This window comes from Sardina pilchardus, chromosome 3 (assembly GCF_963854185.1).
Source record: "Sardina pilchardus chromosome 3, fSarPil1.1, whole genome shotgun sequence".
NCBI classification, from domain to species: domain Eukaryota; kingdom Metazoa; phylum Chordata; class Actinopteri; order Clupeiformes; family Clupeidae; genus Sardina; species Sardina pilchardus.
Window position 1 is genome coordinate 35,895,113 of NC_084996.1, and position 25,000 is coordinate 35,920,112.

The 25,000-nt window shown below is 43.7% G+C and overlaps 2 protein-coding genes across 2 annotated transcripts in view; one reads left to right on the top strand and one right to left on the bottom strand.

The window, feature by feature from the left end:
- asic2 (acid-sensing (proton-gated) ion channel 2) overlaps positions 1–25,000 on the bottom strand; it is a 343,393-nt gene that overhangs the window by 217,784 nt on the left and 100,609 nt on the right. The gene's annotated exons all lie outside the window — the stretch shown is intronic.
- On the top strand, positions 16,917–22,734 carry LOC134077602 (uncharacterized). Its single transcript, XM_062533305.1, has 6 exons — positions 16,917–17,241; positions 17,333–17,431; positions 17,539–17,634; positions 17,864–17,959; positions 18,151–18,215; positions 22,702–22,734. Exons 1-6 carry the CDS (start codon positions 16,917–16,919, stop codon positions 22,732–22,734), a joined length of 714 nt encoding a protein of 237 aa, XP_062389289.1.

The following is a 25,000-nucleotide window of genomic DNA, read 5'->3' on the forward strand; positions in this document are numbered from 1 at the left end:
CACACATGCATGCATGCACGCACACTAAAGCATATACACTAAAACACACACACATACTGTATAATGTGGGTGCATACTGACCTGCAACTGTCAACGACCAAAACATTAATTAGTCCACATATGTGAACAATGTACAGCAATTAAATCATAAAGTGGAGAGCTACATTTAAAACACAACAGATGAAAAACATCATGAATGACAGCTGGTACGGATGCACACACACACACACACACACACACACACACACACACACACACACACACACACACACACACACACACACACACACACACGTTGTTTACCAGTGCAAGACAAAAATATACTTCTTCACAATAGGTTAGCATAACTTACAGAGACAGTTCCAACTCTCAAACACTTTCACTTCGACACTTTTGCTGAAACATCTACCCACACACACTGGCACAGACAGACAGACACGCACGCACGCACACACACACACACACACACACTCACACAGACAGACAGACACACACACACACACACAGGTTGGAGGTGAGCTCAGATGGTAATTATTGCAGTTGAGGTCACGCTCTCCTAGTTTCTGTTTAATTGTCTCCCAACCTATAATAAGGACCATCGATCACACATCACATACAAATACACACACACACACACACACACACACACACACACACACACACACACACACACACACACACACACACACACAGTATAATTAATCAGTAGAAGACAGGCACCATCACCTTTCCAATCTATTCGTTCACCACAGTCCTTCCTCATCTAACACTTCCAGTCTGATCCCTTGTTCAATCTCTCTCTCTCTCCCTCACTCGTTCACTCCCTCCCACTCTGTGATCTCCCTTTCATGCTTTATCAACTCGCCTCGCCCCTCCATCTTTTAATGTACCTCCTCCAACACATATCTACACTGTCCTCCCTCTCTCTCTCCCTTTCACCACAGTGTCATCTAAATGAGAAATGATCATTGAGCTGGTGGAGGAGGGTGGTGGTGGAGGAGGGTGGTGGTGGTGGTGGTGGTGGGGGACACAGAGAGTGGCTGAGGAGTAAGTGAACGGCTGGGTATCCATCCAACTCTCTGATGTTTTTTAACTTTGTCCACAGAAATGGGAAATCCTGAGTGGAAACACTTGGAATTTCAAATGTTTGAACATTTGAACAAGAACAAGTTGAACAAGAAATGCATTTGTTGAGGGGAATGGAGTACCGGTAACTCAACTCACCTTTCACATGAATAATACAGCTAAGATGGGCAGGAGAGTAGGTATGATACTATTAGGTGTTTGGGTTCCAGTTGTCTTGGCTATTTCAGAATTTGCATCCAAAGCTGTTCTCATCTAATCACTTGATTACAAGTCAAGACGAGTCAAGTCATTTTATTTGTGTAAAGCATATTTAAACCCAAGGTGCTTCACAACTGATGAGGCCAGACAGGACACAAACAAGATAAAAGACAGAGTGCAAGAGTCATTATTTGTTTACATACTGTGTTACAGCAGATGGAGCAGCAGCCTCACTTTCATTTGAGCCATTTTGAAATGAGTTGGATGGAAGCCCATCAAATGACTGAGTGAGCATAGAATAGTATGAATGAATGAATAAATGAATGAAAATGTGAGTGTGCCAGACATCCAGGGTGTGACTGAGAGAGCTCTGGGGTGTGGATGAATAAACCCTACCTGAAGAAAGAAGATGTCAGTCCCAATCAAGAGCAGATATAGCCCACATTTGCAGACAGAGGTCTGGGCCTCCTCCTCTACCTTCCACTGGGACACCAGCAGAGCCATGCCCTGCTTCTCACTCAAACACCTGTGAGAGTGTTAATCATTTCATTAGCTCTGACCCTCATCCTTCCTTTCATTTCTTTGTCATTGTTTCTATCTTTTATTCTTTCATTGAATGTGTATTTCATTCTTACCATCTCTCCTTCCACTGCAGTAGAGCTTTTGGACATTAAAAGCTTAATTGGACTTGCATTTATCACTGAACTTGAACATACTAGGTCAACCACTGATCAATGACAACTAGTGATGTTCAATTACCTGCTGACAAGCATAACATTATAACCAGTGCTAGCACAAGCCCAGCGGGTTAATGGCTGTAATGTGGAGTACAGCAGGGTTAGCGTGAGCGCTACAATGAGCAGGTGCTGGGCTGCTAACTGTAAATTACTATTAATGAGCCCCTGGGGTCAGACAGAGAGGGAGAGAGAGAGAGAGAAAAGGGGGAGAAAGAGAGGGGGAGAGGGAGAGAAAGGTGTTGTGAACACTGGGAGAATTAATGTGAAGTCAGTGTGCACAGATGTTTCACTGCTGGTAAGCAGTGTTAAGCACATTAGCGGCAGGCCCCCAGGGTCAGTGAGAGGGATCTCGAGAGGAGGGGCAGCGATACGGAATCACTACTGGAGAAGCAGGTGCTTCTGAAAGCTCAAACCACACACCAACGCTTAGGTACGGCTTAGTGGGCATTGCAATCATATGGACCACGTGTATTATCACACCAGCAGGATTCATATATGCAAACATTAACCATTAACTATTAAACATTAAACACAGCATAGCATACACAGCTTATTGAATTCTCTTGTCATTCCAGTAACAAGCATTCTAGTGAAAAAAGAGGCCAGTGTAGTCTCTTGGCAGTGAGGCTGATCTATACCGGGTGCATAATTCAGGAAGTGTGTCCATCTAATTAAGCCTTCTGTTTTGCCCGTCTAATCTGGGGACGGTGCCCTCTGTGACCCATCTGGAATCAGAGAGTCCCATGCCAATCAGTGGCTCAAATTAGACTTCAATAGGGGGGCCAGAACAAACAAGCCACACACATCCACCATTCAATACTCAGCAATGGAAGTTAATGGAAGGTCTAGACTTTCAGATCAATCACACCAAGAATGTGGAGCTCAATATTTTCGCTCAGAATCCCATGGTAAGCATTAAGACATCCCAGGCAATTAGACCTTAAACATACAGGCCCAACACTAATTAGTGCCAACTTCTTTTACAGTTTTTCTCAGTCGCTTTGGTACATTTCTCGAATCTTCCTTGAGATTTGCAAAACACTAAGTGCATTTCTCAAAACAATTTGTACAAATAGCAAAACACCATGCTATGAGCACCTGCAAAAGCCAGTTTATTGCTCAAAATCCTTAGTTCATCTCTCAAAACTAAATATCTGTGTCAAATCAATGAACATGTCAGTGCATCAGAATGACATTCTTGTGTCATTGTGTACGAATAAGTCAAATGGCTTAGTCATGTTGTCAGTAGAGCAGTGTACTCTGGAGGGATGTTCTGATGTAAACTATGGCTAAAGTTTTGATGACAATTTTTGTAAATTGTAGGTTACACCTTAGTGTATGTGGGAGTTAGATTGCAAGAGACTGGACAAGAGTCACAATTACGCTTTTACTTCATTTGTTGACAGACCATGTCATTGCGATATAGAAAGGAAAAGACAGCACAGCATAGTACAAAAAAAAAAAAAGTAGAAATGTGACCAGGACAATCTCCTAAGGGAAAGCTTTACAGTGCAGTGCTGTAGGAATTACAGTGCAGTCATCCTACACCTCCTGATGTTCCTGTTTTTTGGGCCACAAATTCTCATATGACAATATGTTCAACCATACTGCAGGTAAAGATATGCTATGAACTGATGCCTAAGTGTTGTGGGGGTGAGACTATTTAGCATGGAATTGTACATAATAATTTGCATGGATGTACCAAAACATTTGCAACTTGCTCAAAGAAATGAGAAACTGCTTTTTTGATGTGCACAAGTGACACAATGATGTGAAGACTGAACAGGTAGTTTTGAACATTTCAATTCAGATCTGAGAAATGGACCAAAGCGACTGAGAAAAACTGTAAACAGAACTTTCTAGAATGCTGCACATTTTGTGGGAACTATTTTTCAGAGACTTTCCAGAATGTTTTATTCTGGACTCTGCAGTTGCAGATGTATTTGATCTTGGCTTGCAGATTGTTCAACATATGGTCTGGAAGGGTGCACGCACACTACTATCTCTATTTGTGGGTAATTATAATAAATGGATTCTTTATGAATCGGGGACGAAACTGCTGGGCCCTAATAGCCTGATAAACCAGCCTAAATGGATTGGATGTCTAATTTAGTCTGGCCTCGATCAATGGATACAACGGAACATTGTTGATGAGCACAACCCGTTGTCTTTCAAACCGTGTCTGTGCCTATAGGCCAACGCTCCCTCAAAACCCCGCCCCAGAGCCCTCTGCCCCGCCCGCGTTGATTCAAAACACATCTCTGCGTTGTGATTGGTTTAGTTGCCATCTGCCAGATTCAGGGCAGTGTTTTCAAAATGTTCAATGGTCCGAGGCCAGACCCAAATGCAGGCAAAACATTTTGCCGTCCAGCAGTTGGCGCTGGTTTTCCAGGCTAGGGCCCTAACATTGGGGCCATAAATTAGCTGTCCTCCCACTCATCTGACACAAAACCATCACACAGCAACTCTGCATTAGCAGATGAATTCAATTTAGTCTTCAGGACCAGAAGGGAGTAAAGTTGGATCTTGTTGAATATATGAACACACACACACGTATGTTATTATTATGTTCAAGACCCCCTACACAATTACATCTTTTAAAAAAAACCCTGAAAAATACTATTATGAGAGCTTTTAGATAACTAATTTTGTATCTATCTTTATCTATCTCTCAACATGAATTCTGCTGCTTTTGACAGGCTATTTAATTGTAATGAATTGTGAACTCTCATTTTGACTGCATTCTAAATCTCTGATGTTTCCACTCTCTCTTGTTTTGTGTTAAATGTTCCAAATGTGAAGCACTTTGAGCTGCATTCTGAGCATGAAAGGTTTATGAATTATTACTATTATTATTACAGTGATTGCTGAGCAATTCAGTGCTACTCCAGTACTATCACTGTCACACACACACACACACACACACACGCACACACACACATTTTGCCACACACCACATTTTACATTTTTTATCACAAAATAAGTTTGTTTTTTAACTGATCCAATAACCTCCAAAGAAGCCTTTAATCACAGTGAGACGCAGCTAGCATAGCACATACCTCACAGCATGCATGAGAGAGAGAGAGAGAGAGAGAAAGAAAGAGAAAGAGAGAGACTGTGAGAGAGAGCGCAGATACAGAGAGACAGAGAGCTGTCACCACTCACTCACAGCTGTCGGTTTGTCACGGCTGGGTCTCAGGAGGGATCATTGAGATAGTGCAGAGCAAGCTGTGGGTTTAATTACCACACTTAAATAGCAGGGAGCGGCTGTGGAAGTTTGTGTGAAAGTGCATCTGTCTCAGTGGAGCTAGGCTGCCTTCAATCTGCCTATGTGTCAAAGGGAGCGCATGACAAGAAGAAGGAGAGAGAGAGAGAGAATCTGTCACTCACGCCTGTCCTCAAATGCTCTGTTCTCATTTACAAGAAAACAGCATACAGACAGATTCCAGACAGAGGTATAATGTTAGTCCTACGTGCAAATGTCTGCAAGAACACAAACACAAGCAATAGTGTAGACACACACACACACACACACACACACACACACACCAATACAATTTTATTTATATAGCGGAAAAACAATTTAGAGAGTCTCAAGGCACTTTATGGAGCCCAGAACCTGAACTCGCAGCAACAAAACATACACACATACACAAATACACACACACACACACACACGATTTCTAATAAACACTGAGAAAGACAGGCATCCAGCCAAGAGTCCCCACATGGGGCTTCCTAGCATAACTGGGAGGAGACGGCTTCATTTGGACTGATGCTGATGCAGAGCTTTGTGAGCCAACCTCCCAAAGTCCCACTGCAGCACCTCCAGAGGAGTTATGATGATCGAGCTGCAGCAACACTCCTTGGAATAATCAACACCAGAAAGGAAATGAAAATATCACCTCCAGAACTAACGAATGTGCAATTAGCAACTGTTACGACCAACTGAAAGTGTAATCAGCTTGCACAACTCCTCTTCATCAACCATCTTCATCATCCCTTAGGTTCCCCTTTGTTAGTGGCAAGCAGTCTAATTTGCTGTCACAGTTGCTTACAGTATAAGCGACTTTGGGCTTGTTTTTTTGTAAGGCCGCTTTTTAAATATTTTGGTAGTTGCAGGTTGCAGTTTTTTAGGGGGGTTGTTCCTCAGGTGGAGTTGCTCATTTGGGCTTGTTCTCCCCTCTCCCGTTTCTCTCCATTATGCCTGTGAAGCTACGCAAAACTGCAGTTTATCTTGTTGTCTGTCCACAACTCCATAAAGTCGGCCCATTTTCTTCTCCGCTCAAATAAAAACAAATCATGCCATTGATGGTCCTCCAGTGATGGATCTTTAGTGCCAACCAACCATCCAAAATGCAGTGTACAGCTTTCTCTAGGTGAAATATCATGCAAAACTAAAAAACATGAGCGGGATTCAGTGAGGCATACAGTATGGTCATTTCGTTCACAGTCTCAAAGCAAGACAAGACAACAGGGCAGTGAGCATACATAGGCTGTCACATCACAAACACTCTAACAAAGTAATGAGTGAATCTGTGTAGTTAGATGATATAGTCAAGGGTAACGTCCAGGATGCTATTAGGTTGAGGCAGCAAGTAATAGAATGACCATGTTCGTATAGGCAACTTTGAACAATAGCTTCTTTTTCTGGGATGAGCTGGACACGGAAAAATAATTTTCGCCACATTCTAGACCCCTTCAATGTTTGTAATCATCAAGAGCCTAGGTTGGGTGCACACAGGGTCTATTGCATCACCACTTAACAACCGGCTTATTTCTCTCCCGCCACTTGGCTACACTGATTGCAGTGTGGTAGGCCTTCTTCTGAAAAGAAACTCACGGGGACAGAAATACTGTCACTTATGAAAATAAATACATCTGGGGTTGTCATGGGAGATGGAGGATGTGGATGATGAGAACTCCTCAAACTCTTTCTAAGCCCAGTGGGAGCAGCACTTAAAGTAATGTGCATAGGATTATGCTGGTGTGTATAGAGAGTATGTATCATCTTGTGCTCAATGATTTGACTCAATGGCTTTCTTAATCTCAGAGCACTATGTAAAATAAGCTGTAAGTGTCATTTCTCCATTCAGAGCCAATAAAGAAAGTTCTCAATTTCAATCACTATGAATGTGAATGATATGAAATCAGACAAATGAAATTGAATCTGTGCCTCAAACTACATGATCACATTTGAGGCGAAAATCAATCCACCAATGCTTCAAAATGTTGTTCTCTGACATTTGGACAATTTGGACATTCGGACACTTACACAATAAACTGGACTGGTCAGCCAATACACACGCACTGTATCAGAAAGGGCAGAGTCCGTTTTACTTTCTGAGGAGGCTGCGGCCATTCAGTGTCTGCAGTAAGCTCCTCAGGATGCTGTACCAGTCTGTCTTGGCCAGTGTCCTCCTCTATGCTGTGGTGTGCTGGGGAGACAGCATTCAGAAGAGGGACCCTGGGTGACTGAACAGGCTGGTAAAGAAAGCCGGCTCTGCTGCTGGCATTGAGCTGGAGTCACTCACAATAACTGCAGAGAAATGGACCATGAACAGGACGCTAGCGACCCTGGACAATGGCCGCCACCCACTACACTACACAGCCCGCTCAATAAACAGAGGAGCATGTTCAGTGGCAGACCTCTATCACTGTCATGCTCAACAGACAGGTCGAGGAGCTCCATTGTTCCCAGGGCCATCCAACTCTTCAATGGCACACAAAAGAGACATGGACTTTTCAGCATGAGCCTGTCTCTCTCAGCCCCTACCATCAGAACACTCTGTCTGTTTTTACAGGCTATATTAGCCCTTCTACAATCTAGATCATAATCATAACATATACATATTTAAGTCGTTCTAAAACTACATTATTTTCCTGTTTGTTAAGCATGTTTACACTATTGTCTTTTCATAGTAAATACTTAATAATAAGCACATTTATTGCACTGTTCAATTCCCTGCACTGTTCACTTTTCCACCCCCATCACTGCACACACTCTACCATAGCACCTTAGCAAGGGCAATGCATCACAACTAGTCCACATCTGACCTGTGTAATCAATTCACTTGCCCTTTTAAATGTATACACTTCTGGGAGTGTTTTTTTATGTAGGCTACAGTATGTGAGAGATACTGTATGTGTGCATGTGTTTTTGTTGTGTTATGGTTGTATAAGCTACTGCTACCTACCTGTCTGTCTGTCTGTCTGTCTGTCTGTTTGTCTATCTACTGCATCTATCTATCTATTATATCTTTATCTATCTATCTCTATCTATCTAACTGACCCTGTCTGAAGTGCCCTAACTGTCTCTACAACACAGCAGTTTTATAAGTGCAGAGTGCTGTGATTCAAGGGGACGGGAGGCTTTGCTCTGTCATTACGTTTACATACTCTTTGAAGTATGCAAATAAAACTACTGCAAAAAAGTCTAATTGCGAAGACCTCACACTCTGCTAGCAGTGAGCCAAGTTTACAGACAGTTCATTTAGTGAAAACACTTCCTTTCCATCATGATGCTTCGCGCCATGGTCTGTGCCAGTTCAATTTCCTGGACTTTGACCAGACTGGACTTTGCAAAAATCCACCTCTTTGTTTCTGCCGGCTTCATGTTACAAATGATTTGCCCCCCCCCCCCCCCCCCCACTGCTGCTTCACTTTTACTCTTTCCAGTTCATCCGGTCTCACCATGGATTAGCCTGGAATTGAATCTGACTCAGTGGCTGCACAGCGCATAACAGTTTTGACTTACGGTCATTACACAGCAGCAATATTCAAGCCATGATTATTTTATTCACTATAAATCCACTGGGTTGTTCTAAATATTTATATCGCTCCCACTCTGAGGTGAAGGAGGGAATGTCATCTCAACTGTGCCAGTGGAGTGGTATGAAGCTCGGCAATCGCGCTCCGCTCACAAACAGCGCTGCTCGGCGCGGATCCGTCCTCTTCACAAATATAAGAGGACTCATCCGGTGGCGAGGCTTCCCGCAGGCGTCTCGAGTGCAATATCCCAACACAGCCCAGACCGTTTACACACACACACACACACACACACACACACACACACACACACACACATACAAACACACACACACACCACACATCCCCCGCAGGATCAATTACCAGGCTGAGCTCTCACTCATTAACATCCGCTCACAGGTGCTCCATCTTTAAATGCCGCTGAGGAGCGTGTAGATGTAGACACACACACACACACACACACACACACACACACACACAGACACACACACATACACACACGATACACACCAGGAACTAAAGGCCCGCTTCCTCTTCCCCCAACCCCACCACCACTCAATGAAGATGTTTCACGATCAAGAAAGGGGGGAATTAAACCATGTCTTTCAACACTATTAAGTGCCAGCTGTCACATGTGAAACTCTCCCGAAGACTGTGTGAAGATTCAAGCTGAAGAGGAGTGTGTTTTATAGTGAGATGTTAATTGACGGTGTGTGATGTCTTCTAAACGAGCCATCGTTTTGATAGCCAGGCAAACAGATCCCTTCTGGCCCTGGCGCGGTGCCCTGGTATGTTGAAGAGCTAGCCAGAAATGTGGCTGTGGGAAATCCCTGTTGCACTTTCACTGAGACATTTAGCCAGAGCGGAGTCCCACCGCGTGAGTAATGGCAGCATTAGAATCCTTTTATTTGATTTCCTCGCCTTTTGTCAGAGCTCACTGGCGTGTGGTAGTCTGCGCATTGTCGGGGAAGTGATTTTCAGCGGAGGGAAACGCTGCGAAGCATCAGCGCTCACAGACACCCCATGGCCTGTGGAGAGACCAGTGCACTCTGTGTGATTAGTTCAGCGCCAGCAGCAGGCCTACGCTACCCAGCACTGAGCCATGGAGGAGAACACAGAGGTAACCGGCACAGGGCACAATCACTTACACATATATTAGCCCTTATGGTTGATTGACAGCAACTCACCCCTCCTCCACATTCTAGGGGATTCCTTATCCATACGTCATGCCCCCAAGCATTCCAAATGATCCCTCCCTCCTCCTCTTCCTCACCATTTCATGTGCGTATTCAGATCCCCTTCATCCATTGGGGCGTGGGGGCAGCAGACATTGCTCTCTAGCCATATCCACTACAGATTCCAGGACCAAGGCCAGCTCCCAAGCCAAACCTGCTCTTAAGCTCTATGGCAAACATAATGACAGGCCAACCAGTGAAACAGGCACATTTGGCCTGAGAAGGTCAAAACAATGGAGATTGTTGACACTCTACTGAACCAGTTGAGCCTGTGGAACACTTCGGTGAAAACCCCCTGTTGTATGAGTGCCACAACCCTACCATAAACATCACATACAGTAGGAAATGCCCTTTATCATTGCTTGGAAAATCACAGTGAACGCTGAACTGATCTGGCTTGCAGTTTCACTTATGTCCGATATGTCTTCACATGAGCTGTGCAAGTGCCAGACTGATTGCAGATGTATACTACTGTATACCACACAAGGAGCACCCACATACACACATTTATATTCCTGATACCAGTCCGTGGCAGTGCTTTGAACACACTGTGTTTTGCCTTTTTCCCTGTCAGTCTAATGGCACCCTGAAGATGAAAAGAAAAACAAAGAAAAAAGATGAAAGAAACCGCATTACTGCATTAACAATGCTTCTCTACCAGATTTGTATTCATATTCATTTAACAAATTTGGCTACTTAATTAAAGTTTTATCCAAAAAATGATTAAAATTCAGAAAAACTTATGGTGCACATCCATGCAATAAATGGGGCACCTTGCTTTTAAAGCTCTTAGTTCTTAAATTTCAAGTAGTTATATTTAAACTAATGGATGAATACCAATCATTCAAGTGCACTTAAGACTTGACAGATTTAAGCGACTATAAAGACCATCTTTCAAGAGTCCAGGCCTCAAAACCTCCTAAAACATCTTAATCCCATCATTCTAAATGTCTTATGAGTCAGCCTTCATTAAGACATAAATACAATAGTGGTCCCATGATCCCTCTCTGAATGTCAAAGTGTGGCGTGAGGAGAGAACCCCATGATCTCGCCTCTCCGTCCGTCAGCTGCACAGCTCCACTGTCAGAGCAGCACCAGCACACACAGACCTCAGCACTACTATTGTTCACAGCCGGGGGCTACACAATACTGAGTCTGCACCACCAACCAGAGACTTTCTACCCTCAAGAGAAGGGAAAGATAGACAGATGGACAGAGATAGACAGAGAGAGACAGAAAGAGAGAGAGAGAGAGAGAGAGAGAGAAAGAAAGAGAGAGAAACTAAGAGAGAAAGTAAGAGAGAAAGAAAGGAAGAAAGAGAGAGAGTGAGAGAACATTATCCTCAGTGCAGGGCAATGACTTGGAGGTTTCCCATTCTAATCACAGCCTGCTCTCTCAAACTCCATTTCCATGAGCAGGACTGGCCAACTGGAAAGGACAAGGCTGGACACCATGCATACAGAAATGGCCCCCGCCGCCCAGCCTATTCCAAGCCAGTGTGGCCATGATTCATTCTATTTTAGCAAAGGTTTTAACAAAGTCATGCTGATAATGCATATCTAACATTGTGAGATGAAAGTGTGAGTCTACCCCACTGAGATTTCTGCGTCCACATATTTACACACACACACACACACAGAGAGAGAGAGAGCGAGGATTAGGAAGTCACACACTGACTGACATTAAGAGGCTTGTCAGCACAGAGGGGTGGTGTGTAACCTGGCTGCACAGAGTATAAGGAAGAGTCAGTATGTAATCTACTCTTGCAATATCTCTCTCACACACACAAACACACACACACACACACACACACACACACACACACACACACACACATGTGCACACACAAACACACACACACACACACACCCGAATGAACACACACACACACACACACACACACACACACACACACACACACACACGCACACACACACACACACACACACAGTGAGAAGTCAAGCAGAATGTGAGAAAAGAAGCTTATGGAACCTGGCTGGCTTGAATCACACCACGATTATGTGACTCACAATAGCAGACTTTACAGTATGTTCATGAACATTGGTGAACATCTGCAAATGTTTTCTGTTTGCTACAAGCCCTCTGTGAATGCTCACATTCACAAACATGCAATGTGAGCGACCATTAGCATCAAAATCAGTTTGACTACTTTGTTTTCAATTGAAATGTCCTAACTGGATACGAGCAACGTGTGTGGTATGCAGCGCAGCATTTTAAGCAGAAAATATGTTGGATGCCCTAACACTCTGTCCCGTCTGTGGCGTCCTTTGTTCTACTATATTGGGCGAGTAACATGACATAGCAGATGGCATCTTTACTGTAATAGATTCAGTGGAGACAGAGAGCTTTCCAAGCTTTGCGACAGTTAGAGTCTCGCATTTAGTTAGGAAAAGCTGTTAGACTTTCAATGGGCAAATAGCTGTTATTGTTATTGTTATTGTTGACAATAGGAAGGTGAGCAAATGTCAGCAGAAGAAAGGGAGAGAGACGAAAGCACAGAATATAAAGTAGAAGGGAGAGGTGAAGAGTGAAGACGAGGAAAGATCTGAAGAGAAAGTGAAGACGAGAAAGAAGAGACAGAAAAGAAAGAAAGGGAGACACGAGTGGAGGAGGAGAGGTCTCTGGTAGAGGGGCTCAGTCTCTACTCAGACGTGTTATTTATTGAGTCTGTCAGCCTGAGTGAGCAGCTGTTGTTGTTTCATCATTTTTTAGAGGGCTTTAGAGGAGGAAAGGAGGAATCATTCTCCCAGTCAAGTCACATCACTGCCTTGTTTTATGCCACTCTTTCAGAAAGGATACTTGAACAACGCCTCCCTCTCTCGCTCTAAATTATCCCTTCTCTCTCTCTCCATCTCTATTCTCCCTCTTTGACACACATACACACTATCATTTCCCATGTCTGACATCATATGCCCTTTCTGTCCTTTTTCACACAGACACAGTCATCACTCCCTCTTCTCTCTCTCTCTCTCTCCACATTGTATGCATAAACTCTCACAGCCGGCTTCCCAACACAGCAGGGGCACACTTGGAGCTCTTGAGTAGACATGCAATCAGTGAGACAAGCTAGCTAACATCCCAGACAAAAACACAACAATGCTATGACTCACACTATGACTACCATCACAGCTTGTATTCTCTCTCTTAGATTCGCCCTGATTCTCTCTGTCACAGTCGTGAACATAAACACACACCCTTGTGCCAACATAAATGATTGTGCAAACACACACACACACACACACACACACACACACACACACACACTTAATTTTTAAATCACTTTAATTTTATTTGTCACTGACACATAGAGGGGGTTTATGACGCGGTTTCTCGATAGATGGCACTATTCTGAAAGAAACGGAATGTCTCCCTCATGGGCAAACAATGTAAGCTCATAATCACTATAATGTGATTGGTTATGGGTTCTGCTCAATTTTGATGCATGTTAAACCATTCTGCGTAATCCTCATTAGGCTGACACACAAACACAGAAAAGACTATGTTACATCTCCACCGCACCCGACAATGACTCAAATCTTCTCTCCATCTTTTCCTCTCTTGCACACATGACAAATACAAATTCATCATACCTCTCTCTCTCTCTTTCTCTCCCTTCTCTCTCTCTCTCTCTCTCTCTCTCTCTCTCTCTCTCTCTCTCTCTCTCTCTCTCTCTCTCTCTCTCTCTCTATCGCTATCTCCCCCCCCCCCTTCCCTAAGCTCTAAGCATAAGCTATGCATGCTTTCGGGTAAAAAATGGAAAACAAAGTGCAAATGAAGTGAGCCAGACTGGGAGTTGGTGTGCTGTGTGTGCCTCTCATCTGAGGGGAATAGCTGTCTGCTGTAATGAAGGAGCGCTGCTCTCCGCCACACAGGGCCAGCAGCAGAGCCGGGGACCCTCCAGCCCAGCACCCCTCCTCCTCCTCCTCCTCCGAGTGAGTGGTCCTGCGTTTTTGGGCTGCTGTTTTTCGGAGGGGTATTTTTAGCCTCCGTGCGGGGCAGGGGAAGGGCTTACGTAAGAAGGGGAGGGAGGTGCGAAGAGTGGCGTTATGGTGGTGCAACCTGGAGCGTGAGGTGTGGAGACACTAGCAAAGAGGGCCTGAGAGGAGAGGAGAGGAGATAGTGTGACTCTCTCTCTCTCTCTCTCTCTCTCTCTTTAGCTGATTATCCCATCATCCCTCTCTCTCCTATTTCACACTCTTACTCTTTCCACTCATCTCTCTCTATCTCCCACATCTCTCATGAGGTTGGCACTCAGTCCCTCTCACTCTTCCTCTCCTCTCCCCCTCCTCTTCCTCTCCTCTGCCTCTCCTTTTCTCATTCTCTCCTGATCTCTACTCTAACCCCTCCTCCTCTCTCTTCTGCTATTTCACCTCTTCATAGTTCTGAAAAAGTCTATGTAGTGTGTTGCGCAGAGAGTAAGACACCGTCTCTAAACACTGTGCACTGTGTTATATATTGGTGCCCTGGAAACATCTTTCATGACTATCCCAAATAAATAAGAAGACTACATCACATCGAATTACTATCTTATTCTCACCCTCACCCACACCTGAAGACACACACACACAGATTCACTAGCACACACACACACACACACACACACACACACACACACACACACACACACACACACACACACACACACACACACACACACACACACACACACGTGCGTACACAAACAACACACTCTGAGACATGATTATCAGATCTGGGAGATGACATGTCCTCACAGTGGGCTGAAAATTGCTTTTTCAGGCAAAAAGGAGTGAATAGACTCAATGGGAGGGTGTGGAGAGGGGCGCCACGGGGAAAAAAGCGCTGGAAAGAAAAGAAACAGGTGTCTGTCTTCACAGCTGGTAATGGATCATTCACACTCACTCGCTGCGCGAGAAGGAGCCAGTCGGTGGGACACCGTGGGCTAATGGGCTGCAATGGCTCCCACCTCCTGACCAATTCTCTTTCCTCACCAACCGCCCCGCAGCTCTCCAAACACATCTCCATATCTTTCCAGCAGGACAACTGTGGCCTTATCTGCATGTTAGCATAAATGAGTGCACCCGTGGTTGTTATGGAGGCTCATTTCATTGCTAGTCAGAATCTGATGAATCTAAAAGAGATGGACAAGAGGAGGTGTAGCCTTTGCTTTAAAAGCCTAACATGGACGCTGATTCTACCCTCTAATTTTAGACCAAATTCTAAGCTTCCATTTTCATCAAAAATTAATGAGAAAGCTGTTTATATATATATATATATATATATATATATATATATATATATACATATATATATATATATATATTACAACATCTGGGCTCTATGCAATGCACAGCACTGAGTCTGCACTCAAGGCACAAATGATGTGCTGATCACTGCTGACTCAAAGGGCTGTTCAGGCTGAATGCCACAGTGGACCGTACTACATTAAGAGGTTGGAGCGTTCCGGGATAAGGGAAAAGCACTTGAGCAGTTTGGCCCTTATCTATACACTAGTTTAGTGTTTAGGTTATGGTCCCCATGAAAAGGCAGTTACACTTAACACATTCATTGTAAATTCAGATGGGGTCCAGCTTGTTTCACAAAGGTTTCAAAGAATTATGTTTACCTAACAGTCTACTGTACTGTACATTATCAACTGAAGTCTTATCCCAGTGCTGAGGAGAAATAGCAAACATTTAATGCTAGCTTCATTAGCTTGCCAACTAGTTCACTACATCTTCATTGATAAAGCTAAGGTACTGTAGGTATGAATGGGTTTGGGATATCACCTTGGTGGCTATTCCAGACCGAATAACCAATATTTTCCAGTAGGGCTCCTAAACACTAGAACAGCCTTTACAACATTAATTCTGTGCCATCAGTGTCAGGCTTTATATCTGCCCTTAAAGGGATACTTCACCGATTAGCATTAAGCTTTGTATCTTTAGAAAACCAGTCATGTTTTGAATGGTCGTGCATCATTCCCTATCAGTTTGCCTTGAGATGGGAGAAATACGGATTTCAATGTTGGACTTCCTGCTTTCAATGATGTAAAAATCATAATTTTACATCATTGAAAGCAGGAAGTCCTATTCATGGATTTCATTGAAATCCGTATTTCTCCCATCTCAAGGCAAACTGAGGGAATGCACGACCATTCAAAAACATGACTGGTTTTCTAAAGATACAAAGCTTAATGCTAATCAGTGAAGTGTCCCTTTAAGATACACTTGCAAAATAGAGTTTTTTCAGTGAGAGGTTCTTTCTACAGTATGTTGTCTTTTATTTCACTTTATTACTAATAATTGTATTTCATCAATAATTAATTTACTGCATTTTTATTATGGTCTTTCCTTTGTGCACAGTACATAAATGGCACAACTTATACAGCACAATCTATTTATTTATATTCAATTTAGTGTCTAATTTGTGTTGCTTTTATAATAATAATAATAATAATAATAGTAATACATAACATTCATATTATTATTATTATTATTATTATTATTATTATTATTATTGGGCTGTCATAGTCTACAGAGTTGAATAAACAAAACCTCATCAGGCATACTCTCAGAATTCTTGCATTCATCAATTATGACATCATGCTAATGCTTACGCATGTCATAATGGGCTGAGAGCTCTGCTTTGAACATTTTAACAAAACACTTTGTCACTTTGACACAGACTGATAAAGAGAGACAGGAAACATTCTTCCTGCTATTGCTTCTTTTCTATAGAATAACTTCACAGTTTTGAATTAAGAATTAAGAAGGGGCCTCAAATGGAGTCCCGTGGTTGCTTCACAGATGCCCTCAGGTCTGTCTGGGCCAGCATCAGGAGCAGGGTCAGAGGAACAAAACAACGGCGCAAAAACTTGCGCATCAGCAGGATGCAGGCCATGGAGAGGATGGACAGCAAGTGGAACACCGGACTGAACCGAAAGGTAAAGTCGGAGGAGAAGGTGTCCAAGTCTGGATCTGAGACCTCCACCAAGGACAGTGGAAGAGCTCAAGTTGTGGGCTCTGGATGGAAGCAGACGGGAAAAGAGAGCAAACTGGTGAGGTGCAAAGTCCAGGTGAAGATGGACGTCACCCTACGGGCTATGCAGGACTCCCGGAAACCTCTGAAGGTCCAGCTGAGAAACCAGAAGCCCAACTGTCTGGGTGACACGGGGATTGTGGAGGCCGAGACCAAATCAGAGACCAATCCCCTGGGTAAGAACAGGAAGAGTATGAGAGATTAAAGTAGTGTTATTCAGTAGTGTTTGAAATGATGGCTGACCAAATATTCCCATTATCATTTCAGTAGCCTGCTTGCCCCTGAGGGGAAAAAAGGCCTGCAGCCAGAAATGGCAGGACGTGATCCTGGGATGGACACCAGTTGCCCAGGAAAACATGGAGAAGTGTAAGTGAACTTGAGAAAAAGAGAAAAATACAATATATATAATAATATACAATCAGCTGGAATGCTTTAGCATAATTTAGCAACTCTTTGTCTGGTCTTTTCTACAGGCTGTGTGCTCCTGTCAGGTAAAAAGGCCTGCAGCCAGAGATGGCAGAACATGGTCCTGCATGGGACACCAGCCATCCAGGACAAAACAGGGACACGTAAGTGAAATAGCGGACTAGAATCAACACATTTGAATTTCAGAATGGTTAGGTTAATGTTTGGGATGAGACATTTGTGAGACACTCAGTAAATGTCTGAATCTTAGAGCCTCAATCATGAAGCATGTTTTATACTGTATTAGAACACTGGTCTGGAATATAATTGGAATTGGAAAACCAAGCTGTACCATGTAACTGATATGTATTTGGAATGAATGCATTTTGATAGGCACTGAGTCCAGCAGCCCAACTCTGTCTGTACTGGAGAATGATAACTTGGAGGCCGAAGTACAAATTGAAAACGCAAAGGAGGGAGATGTGCAAGGTGTGAAGCTGCTCGAACAATCACAAACTCCAATGAATAGCTTTGTAACTACAGAGTGAAACAGAAATATTACAAAGAGGTTAAAGTTCTCATGATTTAGATATGAATAGCTAGGAAGCCCCATAACCCAGGGTACAGCACAGTTGAATTAATGCATGTCCTCATATTTTCATATACATATTTTCCAGCAGATGAACACCTGCCTCCATCTGTAAGACTGGATGACTGCAATCAGGCATCAGGAGACTACGCCTGTGTCTGTTATTGTTTGATCACTTATTTTATCATTATTTGGATAATTATTGGTCTTTAATTGTCTAATCAAATAAAGTATTTTGGCCATTAAAGATGTTTCTGAATTGCACTCTTTACTCACTCAAACATAATTACCCCAATCCAGTATTTTCTGTAAAGTTCTTTTATTTTACACTCCTAAAAAATAAATAAATAGTATGGTGTGTGTGTGTGTGTGTGTGTGTGTGTGTGTGTGTGTGTGTGTGTGTGTGTGTAAAAACAAAAGTGTTGTAGTGCAAAGACAGCACAGGCTCATACGCTTGGCAGACAGTAGAAGCTGAAACAGCCCATGACTTGGCCGGGGTCCATGTTGATTCGTTTGGCCTTTCTGATGCATCTCCTGCTGTATAAGTCCTGGATGGAGGGCAGATCACATCCACAGATGTCTTGTGCTGTATGCTCAACTCTTTGCAGTGCTTTTCGTTTGGTTGCAGAGCAGCTTCCAAACCATGCATTGATGCCTCCTGTCAGGATGCTCTCTGTAGTGCCTCTGTAAAAGGCCCTCAGGATCTTGGATCGCATACTAAACTTCCTTAGTCGTCTGAGGTGGAAGAGATGCTGTTGGGCTTTTTTCCCAATCTGGTCTGTGTGACCAACCATGGCAAGTAAGGTCCTCTGTGATATCAACAACAAGGAACTTTTTGACCCTTTCCACAGCATCGCCGTTGATAGTAATGGCGTCAAACTGACAAGTTGCTCTTTGGTCTTTGTCACGTTGAGAGATGACCTGACACCACTGTGTTAAGTTGTAACTTCTCTCTCGGCTTCATGACCATATTAGAGCTATGCATAGCCACACTGTCATGAGCATACAGGGAATAAAGTTGGGGCTTGAGCTGCTTCATCTTTGGAACAAAACTGGAAAATGTAGGATTTGTTTAAACTCCTCTGGCACACAGACAACTCTTACAGTCCAAAACTTACTTTTTATTCATGTTATTCAAGATGTACTGTAATCTTGTAAAGGCATCTCCCCCCCACACACACACACACTGTACTGGTGGTGTTCTTTCAAATGCTGCTCTCCTTTCATGAAGACTAGGGTTCCCTACGGCTCAATTTTAGGCCATCTTCTGTTCTCACCGTATTTATTACCACTTGGATCGATTTGCAGGAGACGGTGTTTACTGTCATTGCTGTGCCAGTGATAGCCAGCTTGCTTCCACTTTTAAGTCTTTTTTATCAGTTTATTGCATTCAGGCAAAAGCCAGGTTGTCAGTTCTGGCTCTCATAGCTGTTTGACTGCTCAGTAAATTAATCGCTAACTTTAGTGCTCCCAGGTACCACTGTAGCGTTATTGTTTTAGTTATACATCTGATGTTTTTCAATTGGAGCCAGAATGGAAGACTTGTACAGTGAAACGGTGAAAAGTATGAACACACAAGGCGCATGGTGTAGTGATGAGTGAGGGCAGTGAGGGCAGTGAGCGGCAGCCTGGAGGGTATTCCCCCCCGGGGCTCTGGAACAGCCACAGGGCCTGGGAGAGGGGTGGGCCAGAGAGCCATGGCAGCCACGCATGTCTTGGGTCCCAACCTAGAGATTGCCTAGCAACGCTGCGTGTCTTGGCCCCCACTGGGTTTGGCAGGGGAAGCGGCAAGCCTTCCCAATGCAATGGGCCTAAACACAAGCCCTTTGGCAGGGACGTGCACAGCGCTACAAGAGCAGCCTGCTGGAGACAGCCATCACAAACACCCTCCACAACACAGACACAGATAAACACGCAGCAGAATGCACATACCATTGCTGAACACTGGCAACAGAAGTAGAGCATTTTCGGCACTCCTACTCACCATATTGCTCCCAGAATGTGAACAAAATATGTGCATCATCTTCCAGACTGCTAGCAAACAAACGCCCTCACAAAGATTTGGCAGAGCAGAGAGCAGGGGATCTGGGCCTCCAGCCTTTCCAATGTGCAGGCCTCACACATAAACTACTCTACCACTGCTCCATGCTAACACACAGACTACCGCTACTCCATGTTAACACTGACCAGCTCCATGTTAACACACACAGACTACCGCTACTCCATGCTAACACTGACCAGCTCCATGTTAAAGGGATATTCCGCCATTTGTGGAAATACGCTCATTTTCCACCTTCCCTCGAGCAAAACAATCGATATTTACCTTGTTCCCGTTCATCCAGCCATTCTGTGAGTCTGGCGATACAACTTTTAGCTTCAGCCTAGCATAGATCATTGAATCGGATTAGACCATTAGCTTCTCGCCTGCTAGCTTCATGTTTAAAAGTGACTAAGATTTCTGGTAATTTTCCCATTTAAAACGTGTCTCCTCTCAAGTTAGAAAGTGCAATAAGACCAACTGAAAATGAAACCTGGCGTTTTTCTAGGCTGATTTGACATGGAACTACACTCTCATCTGGCGTAATAATCAAGGCAACTTGCAGCTACTGGCACTACTACTGCTTGTTGTCTATGGGGACTATTTTCAGATGCTGCGTACGATATCACTGCGCCTATGGTACGTTTGCAAGTTGCCTTGATTATTAAGCCAGATGAGTTCCATGTCAAATCAGCCTAGAAAAACGCCAGGTTTCATTTTCAGTTGGTCTTATTGCACTTTCTAACTTGAGAGGAGACACGTTTTAAATGGGAAAATTACCAGAAATCTTAGTCACTTTTAAACATGAAGCTAGCAGGCGAGAAGCTAATGGTCTAATCCGATTCAATGATCTATGCTAGGCTGAAGCTAAAAGTTGTATCGCCAGACTCACAGAATGGCTGGATGAACGGGAACAAGGTAAATATCGATTGTTTTGCTCGAGGGGAGGTGGAAAATGAGCGTATTTCCAAAAATGGCGGAATATCCCTTTAACACACACAATACCGCTACTCCATGTTAACACTGACCAGCTCCATGTTAACACACACAGACTACACTACTGCAGCTCCATGTAACACTGACCCGCTCCATGTAACACTGACCAGCTCCATGGTAACACACACAAACTACTCTACTGCAGCTCCATATAACACTGACCAGTTCCTTAAGCAACATAATGTAGTTATTTTATCTTAAGATGTCAAAAACTCATTTTGATGTAAAACTAATTGAGAATGGAGTCTCTGACATTGGTCACCCAGAACACCTGATCGCACACTTTTTAATATTGCTGCTGCAGGTAGGAGCACGACCCTTCTTGTAGAATTTAGACAAACTGAAATAATTGCTGGTATAATTGTGTATTCCTCAGCAAAGTCATTTCTTACCTGCCCTTATTTGTCAAATTAGGAGATCTGGACTAGGCCTTAAAGGGATATTCCGCCATTTTTGGAAATACGCTCATTTTCCACCTCCCCTCGAGCAAAACAATCGATATTTACCTTGTTCCCGTTCATCCAGCCATTCTGTGAGTCTGGCGATACAACTTTTAGCTTCAGCCTAGCATAGATCATTGAATCGGATTAGACCATTAGCTTCTCGCCTGCTAGCTTCATGTTTAAAAGTGACTAAGATTTCTGGTAATTTTCCCATTTAAAACGTGTCTCCTCTCAAGTTAGAAAGTGCAATAAGACCAACTGAAAATGAAACCTGGCGTTTTTCTAGGCTGATTTGACATGGAACTCATCTGGCTTAATAATCAAGGCAACTTGCAAACTACTGGCACTACTACTGCTTGTTGTCTATGGGGACTATTTTCAGATGCTGCGTACGATATCACTGCGCCTATGGTACGTTTGCAAGTGGCCTTGATTATTACGCCAGATGAGAGTGTAGTTCCATGTCAAATCAGCCTAGAAAAACACCAGGTTTCATTTTCAGTTGGTCTTATTGCACTTTCTAACTTGAGAGGAGACACGTTTCAAATGGGAAAATTACCAGAAATCTTAGTCACTTTTAAACATGAAGCTAGCAGGAGAGAAGCTAATGGTCTAATCCGATTCAATGATCTATGCTAGGCTGAAGCTAAAAGTTGTATCGCCAGACTCACAGAATGGCTGGATGAACGGGAGCAAGGTAAATATCGATTGTTTTGCTCGAGGGGAGGTGGAAAATGAGCGTATTTCCAAAAATGGCGGAATATCCCTTTAAGGTATAAGCAGCCAGTCAAACGAAATAAGCAAGGTGATTCATTCTGAAGAGTTTTTTTTTTCACATAAAGTGTTCTTTCAGGGTTGAGGAGTTTTTGTATCAGAGCAAGAACAAGACAATGAGCTGCAATCTCTCTCGACCTTGCAAGAGATCAAACACTGGCTTTTGGTGTTTTTGGTGGGAGAATCACACAGAGTACTCCATGTTCCATGTAGCCAGAATCTGAATCCCTGATGTCCTGGTGGGGAGAGAGAGCGGTCCACTTCCAACAGCTGGCCTCAGGCAAAACACTTAACACCCACAGCTCACGCAGAGCCAATGTGCTGGGGTGATGTGACATCAGGCCAATATTCTTTTTTTATTTTGTCTAACTTTGTTGAGATTCTCTTTCAGCGTTTCCACTTCGATTTGGAGGATACTTTTTGAGCTTGAAATCGAGTGCATGAAAGCATGAATAAAAGTTAATTAGAATAACAGCGTTACAATTAAAGCACATCTGACACAAGCGCTGTGGTCCTGCTGGATATCAAATGCGTGGCCCCGCCAGGTCAGAAACAAAAACTAGGTCTGTTAAATCTAAATAGCGTTCCTTTGATTTCTCACAACAAAGACGCAACTCAATCAGACATAGTGTGTGGGCTTCTCATTGCCATTCACCAGCGCCTGACACATAAATATGCATTCAGCAAGTGAATGTGCTCAGGCCGCTCTGAAGCTCCGAAGTCTGTCTGAATGACTGCTTGAGAATATTAAATACCCGCTCCTTGCCGCCATACCAGTCTGCAACAGCATCCTCTGCATTCTCTGGTCCGGATAGATCATCTGGCGAGATACTTAATGTTCACAAATGTATGCAAAGGTATGCCAGGTAATTATACAGCTTGCAAGCTGGCTGGCGACCTTAATTTGATTTGGAAAGGAGCTATGCTATGCAGTTCAGTGGAATGTGTTTGTATTCATAGTGATGCCACATGAGGTCATCGAGGGAGCCCTGGAAGGGAAATGCACAGCACGCTGTAGGAGCTCAAGCAGCACACCAATAAGTTCATAAGCACAGCCACTGCGGAAGCAACTTACCCCTATAGAGTTTCAGGCCTTTCCGACTCTTGAGGTAGTGGCATGCCTTGATATTTCCATATATTTCTATGCTATCTAAAAAGCATTGACACAAAAGTGGCACATAAGCTCATATTCAGGACAACCTCAGTACCAACATTCTACACACAGTAAAGATGTGATGTTATAAATATATTACCACACAACCACAAGACAAGCACATTTCTTTGAAAATGGCAAAGACACAAAAGGGGTCATCTAAGTGACAGTGACTGAGGACCCTCTCCATAGTGCTGGTTTCTGAATGTGCAGAGACCTTTAGAAGAGCATTAAAACTCTGAGGATGGAGGACATTGAAATCACTTGAGCCAGTTTCTAAGAAGGCCAGCTGGCACTGAAGTAGCAACCCAGCACAACTGGCAGACAATGGCCAGAACTATAGCCACCATTGAAATGATTGCTTACAGTGAGACAATTGTGGAGACAACAGTGGAGACAAACAAAAGAGCTTCTTATGCGCCTCTAGCATAAAAATGTGAAAAAGTGAAATCCATCAATACTGTACATGCTCAAAGCAGAACAAAAAGGAAGCAACTGGGTGGAGAGGAAAAGGCCAAGAGCTATGAACCACGGGGAGCCACGGGGAGCTGGACCCTGGGCCACAGGGCAGCCGCACTCTGCTGCTGGAGGCATCCATAGATAAGGTGGCGCTGCCTGTGCTGCGTGGGGACTCTCATTTGGCGTGGGCATGAGCCTGCACGACACCACTGGCACTGGCGCTGCCCACAGCCACTACATGGCATGAGTCACGCATCACTGGTCTACATCCGCCGCGCTTGCAGACAGAACGGGCACTAGACTCGGGGAATTTGAATGTGTTCGGATGAAATTGGAGAGGTCAAATAAGACAGAGCTACAATATGTGCGTGTGTGTTTTGAAAACATGCCCTACAAACACCAATGAGATCGTTTTAAGGCACAAAAAAGACTCTTAATTTGACACGGTTTCAGGTTTGTTGCAAAGTGCTCCTGAAACATACCATTTTTGCTTTGTTTTTATAAGCTATGTCACTTTACTTGCTAGCTAGCTAGCTTCCCAACTGTGACCAAGTAGTAGCCAGATAAACCAGCCTAAATGGATTGGATGTCTAATTTAGTCTGGCTCCGATGAATGGATACAACGGAACATTGTTGATGAGCACAACCCGTTGTCTTTCAAACCGTGTCTGTGCCTATAGGCCAACGCTCCCTCAAAACCCCGCCCCAGAGCCCTCTGCCCCGCCCGCGTTGATTCAAAACACATCTCTGCGTTGTGATTGGTTTAGTTGCCATCTGCCAGATTCAGGGCAGTGTTTTCAAAATGTACAGTGGTCCGAGGCCAGACCCAAATGCAGGCAAAACATTTTGCCGTCCAGCAGTTGGCGCTGGTTTTCCAGGCTAACCAAGTAGTGCTGTAGCAGCATTTGGTCTGAATAGATATATACTCATAAATGTATCACCTCTTCTTAATCCTGTTTACCTTCGTTGGTATTGCAAAAATAACTGCAGAGCTTTGACTCTTTCCCCATGAAAACAACTTCTGAAGATTCTGTTGCCTCAGTACTAGTAGCAGAACACATTTCCATAATACATTCTG

What these genes read in the sequence shown, in the direction of transcription:
- LOC134077602 (XM_062533305.1), top strand. Translation starts at nt 16,917, where the DNA reads ATGCAGGCCATGGAGAGGATGGACAGCAAGTGGAACACCGGACTGAAC. An exon ending in CCAGGACAAAACAGGGACAC is followed by an intron (nt 17,635 to 17,863) that starts GTAAGTGAAATA and finishes GCATTTTGATAG; the next exon opens with GCACTGAGTCCAGCAGCCCA. An exon ending in CATCAGGAGACTACGCCTGT is followed by an intron (nt 18,216 to 22,701) that starts GTCTGTTATTGT and finishes ATTCTCTTTCAG; the next exon opens with CGTTTCCACTTCGATTTGGA.